The sequence below is a fragment of the Mustela nivalis genome, assembly GCF_964662115.1.
Source record: "Mustela nivalis genome assembly, chromosome: 16".
Taxonomy (NCBI): domain Eukaryota; kingdom Metazoa; phylum Chordata; class Mammalia; order Carnivora; family Mustelidae; genus Mustela; species Mustela nivalis.
In genome coordinates, this window is record NC_139035.1 from 13,191,374 (window position 1) to 13,201,412 (window position 10,039).

Genomic DNA, 10,039 nt, shown 5'->3' on the forward strand with positions numbered 1-10,039 from the left:
CCACCGAGCAGGGAGCCCGATGCGGGACTCGATCCCAGGACCCTGAGACCACGACCCGAGCCGAAGGCAGCGGCCTAACCCACTGAGCCACCCAGGCGCCCACAAATCAAGGTTTTAACTGTTTTTCTAAAAGTTCAGAAATGGTACTTAAAAAAAGGAGGGGGGGTGCACCAGGGTGTCTCAATTAGTTAAACACCTGAGTCTTGATTTCAGCTCAGGTGTTGGTCTCAGGGTTGCAGGACTGAGTTCCACATCAGGCTCTGTGCTCAGCACGGAATGTGCTTGTCCCTCTCCATTAGCTCCTCCCTGGCTTGCACGTGCACATGTGTGCTCTCACTCTTTCTGATAAACAAATTAATACAATCTTAAAAAAAAAAAAGAAAGAAAGAAAGAAATGGTATTTTTGAATGCCAAGGAACACCAAAAGACCTGTTGGGAAAATTGTTACGAATTTTTAAATGTGTGAATAGAGTCATTTAAAAATATATATGATCCACAATGCATCCATAATGCAAATTCTGTTGCTAGATTTATGTAAGATTTATCAATTTTATTTCTCTGAGTTTTAAAGGATGCATCTAAATGGAAACAGAATTGAGTTGAAAGGTTTATCAAGTATGCATATCTCTTCTTAAGCTCAACAATGTATTTTTACTGGATTTTATTTTGCAAACATTGAGAAATCAATGACGGTTATCACACTGGGGAGTGACACCATGAATGCTTTTAACAGTATAACTTAGGCCATAATACAAAGCATGGACAGTATAGTAGCAGTGAGAAATGGGACGGTACTATAACAGAAGTTAGAGACTGAGATGTTGTAATAGTCCATGTCAAGGGAGAGCTTTATAAAAGTCCAGATTCCTAGGACCTACTTCTGGAGATTACTGAGTCAGTACATATAGAGCCACATTTTTATAATCTTAGAGAAGAGCTAAACACAGTAGTAAGTTAGAGCGTTGCAGGGATCCTTCACACTGACACCTTTAAAAGAGTATTAGGAACTCATAAAAATTACAAGCTGATGCTTCACTTTTACCACAAATGAGCAATGACTCACCTGGATCAGGGTCATATTTGAGGTCCATTGGATGTACAACAGGGTAGTACTGCTTCTAAACACAATATAAAGTAAAACAGATTTAATCACTGAATCCTTCATATAAACATTTCCTTCCCTGGGCAAGGCTGACATGGAATAAGATCTACAATTTAGCAAAAAGAAAGAGTAAAATGTTCCTTACTCCTGCCCAAAGCCAGCAGGAGCCAAAAATGTTTTCTAAAAGGGCTGCCTTTAGTATCCTCATCCCATCAATCCATTTTGCGTCCATTTTTAAACATCCACAACAGTACCTCACCTGGGCCTGCCAGCCTTCTTTCTTTTATGCAATACTCATAACCAGTTAAGTTTTTTTTTCCAGGAAAGAAGGGGGTAATAACAGAGAGAAAAGAAATACATTTTGAATGTTTTTCTTAGGGAAGCTTTAAAAAGCAAGGCTGAGTGGGAGAGGATAGAGTAGGGTATTTTTTTGAAAATGCTTTGGAAGAAAAAAAAGAAAAGAAAAATTCTGCTTATATTTTTTTCTCATAGAACAATGCCTGCACTGTCTAAAACAATTCCTGACAAAAAGCAACTGGACGATTTAAATGTGGAAGTATGCTAATTTCAAAAATTAATAAGTAGTATAACATAATTTAAAGCAACATGTGTTTCTTGCTCCAGAGGCAGTGCCATTCCCAGCAAACCTACTCCCACACCATCATGACTTTTGGAGCAAAACAAATTACACACAATTTATAAAGCAAATTTCAGTGTTATGACAGGTATTCAACCTTCATCATCAATTTAAGCTAAAGAGGCCTTCCAGAATTTATAAACATATGCAAATAATGTGCCAAACACAAATGACACAAAGAAAGAAAAGGCTTAACAGATAAATTTATTGAGGCGCCTGGATGGCTCAGTCAGTTAAGTGTCTGACTTTTGGTTCTGGCTCAGGTCATGATCTCAGAGGTTGTGAGATTGAGCCCCAGGTCAAGCTCTGCACTTAGCAGGGAGTCTGCTTAAAGATTCTCTCCCGCTGCCCCACCTCAAATAAATAAAATATTAAAAAAAAAAAAAAGATAAATTTATTTTTCTTTCCTGTCTCAGAATTATAAAGTTAGTCTTCTTTCCTCAAATTATATTTTAAAATCAGCTTTGTTCAAAATCTAGTATAACTTAGAACTGGAAAAAAAAAATCTTACGAGACAAACAGTAGTAATTGAGTAAGAAAAGACAAAGAAAACAAAATGTCATGTGTGTCCACCTAGACCTCATACTTTAACTTTCTTATAGTAAAACAGACATAAAACAAAGCTTATTATCTCAAAGATAAATCATCTTACCAGAATTTCTTGTTTTGCTTTTATGGTTTTGACGACACATTCAAGGATCTTTCTAGGATACTGCTTACGTTTTGTGGCTATATCTACTATGATTTCATCAAACTGATCTTCAAGTACTTTGATATCAGAATCTATTTCAAGAGACAAACAGTATCAAAAATTTCTTAAAACACATTGCTTATATTCTATATAGAAATGTAACAATCTAAATTTAGAAAATACAAAATAATTGAAAACAAATATGTAAGTTAATAGGACCCCCCCTTTGATGATTAATTCATTTATTTACTCACCTAAATCAGAAAAATACAAAGGTGAATATAACACGATCCTGCTTTCTAAGAGCCTGGAAGAAACATAACTGCAAAACAACTTGATAAATGCAATTGAGGTCTGAACAAAATGCTATATAGACACAGAATAAGAGAACACTAACTCTGCCTGGGGAGTGTTAGTGTTAACTCCCCAGGCAGAGTTAGTGTTCTCTTATTCTGTGTCTTTAACTTTATTAACTTTAATAAATTCTGTGTCTTTAAGTTTATAACTTTATTCTGTGTCTTTAGCTTTAAACAGAAAGCAACATTTGAGCTAAGGCTTGAAATATAAATGTAAATCCATTGGATTAAAAAAAGGTGGGACAAAAAATAACAGGAGGAAGCACCTTAGGCAGAGCAAACTGTATTTTCAAGATCACAGAGGTTTTGGGAAACTTTGTTCTAAAACTAAAAGTTCTAATTGGCTGCAGGACAAAGTGTAAGGAAAGAAGGATGATAAAATATAAAAGAACTAGACTGTAAAGGGCATTTAATGTTAGAGTTTCCAACATGTTTTGACTTTATTCTGTGCTGCACCGAAGCTGTGACAGTAGCAGGCAGAAAAGCGAAATCTGAAATAGACACAAATGGATAAATAGCAGGAAAAAGTAAGAGACACGGTGACTTTATACTTTGATTTAACTAAAACTCCTATCTGTTGCTTTCCTGTTTTAATAGTGAATCTCAAACTTCAGCAAAATAACTACATGGGGAACTTGTCAGAAGTGCAGAAATTTTGATTCAACAGAGGCCTCTGGAATGGGGCCCCAAAATTAAGCACTCTAGATGAAATGAATGCAGGTGGTACATCAACCTTATTTTGAAAGTCGTCTTGAAGAGTAAGTAGTTAAAAGTACTAAAGAACAGGGTGCCTGGGTGGCTCAGTCGATGACAGGTCTGACTCTTGATTTCAGTTCAGTCATGATCTCAGGATCCTAGGATCCAGCCCGAGTGCCTCCTTGCTCAGGGGGGGAGTCTACTGGAGCATTCACTCCTTCTCCCTCTGCCCCCGACAAAAAACCTTCTTCTTACATGTGCATTCACACCCTCACTCTCTCAAATAAATAAATCTCCAAACAAAACTAAACTAAACTAAAGAGCTAGATCATTGGCTTAACTGGTCTCACATCCTAGCTGTTCTATGTCACGGTCTATGCTAGAAATTTATCTATTTTATTAAGTAGAAGCTTCACTAAGAATTCTGAAACTATGATATTTATTTTTGGAAGCTTTCAAACATTGCTGACATATCAGCATATATATACACACATACATACTGGGTAAAGATTGATGAAGTACATCAGGTATATCTCATTCGTGTAACAAATACTAAGACCAACTAAATTCTTTTGAGAGTATTATGAGAAAAACAATCACTGCTTACTTTGAATATTCATTTAGATGAGTAGCCTTTCCTAAATTTTAACTTACCATTTAAAAAGTTCAGTCATTAGCCTGAAATAATGTACTATTTCACAGTTAAGAAAAAAACGTCTCCCAGCTAAATCTTCTATGGAGGAAAATGGTTTTTCAGCGCCACCTAATGATAAAGCTATAAAACTGAATGTATAAACAAATTTGAGCAGATTTAAGAGAAGATTTTGTCACCAATTTAACAAGTATTTACTGTGTACCTACTATATGCCAAGCCAAGTGCTGAAAAACAAATATAGCCCCTGCTCTTGAGGAATTTACACTTTAATTCTTAAATGAACCTGGTCACCTGAAATCAAGTCCTTTCAGGGTAGCTACAGAGGAAGGGAGAAAGTTGTTCTCACTTGTATATTCATCCGTTCTATCCTTTTATTTGTTCACTCATTTCTACAATGATCCCAGTGAACAAAACAGACAAACCTCTGCCCTTGTAAAGCTTACTTACTGCTTCTATGTATTTGATCAGACACAAACCCTTTTAATCTCATCTGCAGAACCTTCTCTCCTTTTCTCCTGTCTTTGAGCATGTCTTAACTGTCTCTTACTGTACTACTGCAATAACTTCACTCAGATCAGCCCACCTTGAATTTCAACCCTCTCTAATCCATTCCCTACACAGGCAGCAGTCAAGTGTTCTAAAATGCAAAGCTTTTCATGTAAATTCTATTTTAAAAATCTCTACTAGCTCCCCATTGCCTACAGGATAAAGTATAAATTCCTTGGCAAACTCTCAGGGCTCTTTGTGATCTGGCCTTAGCTTACCTCTGGTCACACCTGCCGTTAGTTTTCCCAATTCATTTCTGACATTTTCCAAACATATCACTCTTTTGTGCCTTTGCACATGCTGTTCTCTCTGCTTCAAATATCCTTCATCCTTTTATCTAGCATGCTGTCATTCATTAAATGCATTTAACAATAATCTATTCTATTAGGACTTATCCCCCTTCCTAAGCAGTATAGTAATTCCCTGTCCATTTCTTTCCATTAACAATGAGTTCCTAAATAATAAGGACCCTGTGTTTTCATCTATGGCCTAGAATTTGGTATGTCATTATCAAGTGTCAGTGAAAGCAGGTAAAATTATAGTATTCTGAACCATCTCCCCTCACAATTATAAGGAAGAAAAGGGACAAAGAATAACCACACTCTATCCAGGCTGCCAACCAATTAGAAAATATGTATCTTAATCTACAAATTGATGAATCAGATTGCTAAAGACAGCCTGAAGCAAACAGAACAAGAGTCAAATAAAGACACAGGGAAGGCCGTAGAGTTTAAAAATACTCTTAGGTGATTGTGATACACTTCCTCTCCTCTACTAATTGGCAACCATTCTATTATTTGGGAAATCTAATGTTATTGCTTTTACCATTTCAATATATAAACCAGAAAGTAAATTTTGGTGACCGTGAAGAGATAACTATTATAATCCCAAGGGCTAAACATTGAAGTTTTCTGGGCAAAGTATTATCTTAATGTTGAGAAGAAAAATTATAATCACAAAGGGTTACCTAATGCGTTTGGAATCAGCTCAAGGGTCTAACTGGATAGCAAGTAATACCAAGCAGTGATACCAAGTTATTATGCTGGTCAGACTCTATAATATGACCATGGGGAAAGACAAGATACTCTGACCCTCTTGTGAGGGAAGCCCTTCTCCTAGACTTTGCTGGAGAATTCTGACCCTTTTTTTACACAGATCATTTCTTTTCTACTAAATTTGTTTCCTTCTTATACTGACCACGGACCATTTTCTTTCCATTAAAATTTTGATTTTTTTTTTAGATAGGTCAACACCATTAGTTAGGGTGCTTTGAAACACCTAAGTCTGCTTTGAAGAAAGTATTGTGGGGTATCTTTGTGGATCAGTCAGTTAAACTTCAGCTCAGGTCACAATCCCGGGATCCTGGGATTGAGCTCTGCATCAGGCTTCCTGCTCAGCGGGGAGTCTACTTCTCCTCTTCCTCTGCACCTCCCCCACTTGTGCTTTCTCGGTCTCTCTCTCCCTCTCAAATTAATTAATTAAATAAACATTAAACAGGAAGAAAGCATTCTGTCTCTAAGGGGGTTTCTCCATATATTTACTTCATCCTTTACATGGTTGGAACTCTTAGAATTTAACTTCATACTTCTAAGGGTACTTTGCTGTCTATTATAAGGATCATTTGTAAAAATACAACTTGATTTATAAGGTTTTAATCAGAAATTCTCTGGGCCTGTTTCTTCATCTGGAGATAGTAGTACAGTATTTTCCAGCAACCTACTGACCAGAATACTTTCAAAGACTAATCAGATGAAAACCTTATTGAGAATGCCAGATAGCATATATTAAAAAAACCAAGGTAACTACTGTATTAGCTTGCCTCAGTAGCCTTCTAGATTTGTTTCCCTTTTCCCCCCAGTGAAGGAAACTTTTTTTTTTTTTTTTTGGTGAAGGGAAATTTTTATAAGAAGGGACACTGAGGGGCCCCTGGGTGGCTCAGTCAGTTGGGCATCTGCCTTTGGCTCGTGTCATGATCCCAGGTTCCTAGGATGGAGCCCTGCATGGAGCTCCCTGATCAGTAGTAAGCCTGCTTCTCCCTCTCCCTCTGTGCCCCCCACCCTGCTGATGCTATCTCTCACTCTGTGTCTCTCTCAAATAAACAAACAAATAAATCTTTTAAAAAAAACAAGACTGAAAATTGGGATTAAAAATTAGCATTCAAGATAAAATTAGCTAAAAATTAGCTACTCAGAAATTAATGACAGAAGGAAATTTAAATCACATACCCATAAAACTATCTGAAGCTTCCTGCCATGCTTGTCCATTAATGCTGACGTTCTCTTGCACAGCTGATTCAAAAGTCTGAAACAAATTCACAATACTCAAGTCACTGAAAATAACTTTGAATATTGAACTAAAACATTTTGGCAAAGTAAGAATTTCAGATTTGTAATACAGAATATCAAGAAAAACAGACGAGCTTATTACTGTATTCTTCTCAATGAAGATTCCATTTCAATCACTGATTCTTCCTACTAAAATGTAGGAAGAATGCTCCATCTGAGAAAATTTGATGCCAAATTTATATACTTCTTTAATGAAGAAAAAATATAAGCTAACAAAGTTGAGCTCAGCTGAATCTCAAGGGTACAAGTACTACATATGCTGCTGAACAAGCAACAGTGTTAACAAGGGAAAAATGCTTAAAACAAAATAAAATTAATTTCTACTTCGTAAAGGACTGTATTTTTTAGACGTACACTGAGGAACAAAGAAATGAAATGACACAAGATCTGGAGTTTGCTTTAAAATAGAAGTGCAGGGATGCCTGGGTGGCCTAGGGGGTTAAGCCTCTGCCCTCAGCTCAGGTCATGATCTCAGGGTTCTGGGATCTAGCCATCCATCAGGCTCTCTGCTCAGCGGGGAGACTGCTTCCCCCTCTCTCTGCCTGCTGCTCTGCCTACTTGTGAGCTCTCTCTTTCTGTCAAATAAATAAATAAAATCTTTAAAAAAAAAAAAATAGGAAGTGTGAAGGGACAGCCTGCTAGCTTAGCAGTAGACTGCATGACCCTTTTAATCTCAGGGCTATGAGCTCAAGCTCCACCTTAGGCATGGAACCTACCTAAAAAATAAATAAATAAAATAGGAAGTGTAACAAATTTCTGATAACTGTTAAATTTGGTGATGGATATACAGATGTCCACTGCACTAGTCTGTTTTTTGAAAGGTTAAAAATTTTCATAATACATTAAAAAATAAGGGACTAAGGGAATTTGGTTAAAATTTTAAATGCACATTCCCTATTACCTTACAATTTCACTCTTAGCAATGTATCCTAAAGAACTATTCTCATAAAAACGTAAAAAGGATGTACTAGGAATGTTTATTAAAGCACTATATGAAATTATGAATTATTGAGGGGAAAATAAAATCTAACTTCAAATTCAGAAAATAGTTAAATACACTATATCCATACCATACAATAGCTAAAAAGAATAAAGTATATCTCTACGTAACTTTGACAAAGAATAGTCAAAGACAGATTTGAAAGAGGAAAAAAAAAAAAGCTAAACTGCTAAATACATCAGCCTAACCCCATTACCGTAAAAAAACAAACAAAAAACTAAAACAACAAAGAGAGATGTAACGCCATAAAAAAGGATTATAGCCCCCTGGACCCTCCCAATAATTATTTCCGGGAAGGAGGAGGGGTGGGGGAGAGGAATTCAAACTTTTGCTATATGCTGTTTTGCTGGGTTTTTTTACAAGAATGTATTTTACACACTTTGTTTAAGTAAAAATAAGCATAATTCAAATAATGACTGATAATGAGTTAAAGTATACACTCTTCACTTTATAAAGATTTTATAAAATACTTTATATATGGACATTCAAGGATTACCTCATAATATAAACTAATATTCATTGCACAATTGTATCAATACAATTTTTTTAGAATATCCATTACAATATCACGTGGTTTTCAATAAAGAGATATGTCAACATAAAGCCTCTGCCTTTTATCTGCTCTTAATATGAAACACAAGTGAATTCCTTGGTAGTTTGTTCAAATCTTTTTTCTTCCAACTCACTTTATCATCCACTAACTGAGGTAGAATAGGTTATAAGCCAAGATTAGCCAAGCTCCTCTGTTTCTGAAAGTAAATAGATTAGCACTTCTTAGAAAGGGGCAAATTCTAAGACTTTTATGCACCAAAACAGTCTTTTTCCAAAACAACTAAAAATGTCCTGAGGGTATGTGTCTATTCTTGCCTTCCTCGCAAGAGGGTCGTGACAGTGTTCCTGCACACAAAACGGGAACAGACTCACCAGCCAGGGGCTGCTTTTCTTCTTCCACTCGGCGTTTACTTTTATCGTCTCACACTGTGGCCTTGCTAACTCACCAGTGTGCTGCACTATGAGCTTTTACACTTATTTTCTACGGACAGATTGCTTGCTTAAGGCAGGTACCAATCCCTCAATCTATTGCGTCTTTCCTTAAAAAAAAAAAAAAAAAAACCTAGCTTCTTGAGGGCTTTGCAAAATCTGTGAGAAAGGAAGGGGAAACGTTAGGCGGTCCCGAGAAGTTACTAACCAAGACAGCTTCCTTATCTACGTAGACTTGGAGGGAAAATGTTTCCACTGACTTTACAGTAAGTTCTAAAACAGGCCAAAGGAAAGACCGGCGGCTCGTGCGGGGACTGCCTGAGTTCCAGGACTCCCCTCCTTCCGCCTCTGCCCGCACGGTCCGACCCGGAGCCAGAGGCCTGGAACCGCGGCGCGCCGCAAAGACCAGCTCTGAAGTTAAGGCACCCGACATGAAAAGCTTCTTAGTACGAACAAAAAGAAAAAGACCACGTTCACTTTTTTTTTATTATTATTACAAGTTAAAACGCTATCTTGGATAGAGCGGGCTAAATAAAACACATTAAAATCGATTCCACCTATTCTTTCTTCCTTCAATTTCGAGTCCCACGCAGGGCTCGCCGCGTCTCTACGGACCCGCGCCGCTCTAAGCGGGGAGTCCTCGGCCGACACTCGCGTGTTTCGACACTCGCGTGTCTCGGGCCTCTGCCACCGGAGCGCGCGGCACCGCTAACTCCGCGAAGCCGGCCGTAGGCTCTTTCTGAGCCTTGAGAGGGGCAGAGGGTGAGGGGTGAGAAGAGATGGCGACTGCGCCCGTACCCACTGCACATCTCGCAGCGCGGGCTCCCGAATCTCCTCTGGCAGCGTGTCCCCGAGCTTTTCCACAAAGCGGCCGCACAGCTCTAGCATTTCCGTCACGGCCCGCTTCGAGGTGCAGCGCACCCGGAAGTCCTCTCGGGAGGTGGCGGCGGCCGAGTCCCCGTCGTCCGCCCCGGTCGCCCCCTCCACGTCCCGCGGAGGGGAAGGGACTACCACAGGAGCCCCCGCCATC

The 10,039-nt window shown here is 38.3% G+C and overlaps 1 protein-coding gene across 3 annotated transcripts in view; it reads right to left on the reverse strand.

The window, feature by feature from the left end:
• Positions 1–10,038, reverse strand: part of NSL1 (NSL1 component of MIS12 kinetochore complex) — a gene marked incomplete at its 5' end in the record, with an annotated part of 31,659 nt that extends 21,621 nt beyond the window's left edge. Inside the window, 5 exons of one of the 3 annotated variants that reach the window (XM_082702528.1) lie at positions 1,064–1,118; positions 2,392–2,522; positions 2,685–2,763; positions 6,909–6,984; positions 9,808–9,945. In XM_082702528.1, the coding sequence (XP_082558654.1) occupies positions 1,064–1,118; positions 2,392–2,522; positions 2,685–2,763; positions 6,909–6,984; positions 9,808–9,818 (352 nt within the window). Of the gene's footprint in view, positions 1–112; positions 365–1,063; positions 1,119–2,391; positions 2,523–2,684; positions 2,764–6,908; positions 6,985–9,807 lie in introns of those variants that run through there. The other 2 variants (XM_082702529.1, XM_082702527.1) reach the window with 2 other exon arrangements.
• Position 10,039: the final 1 nt, after the last annotated feature.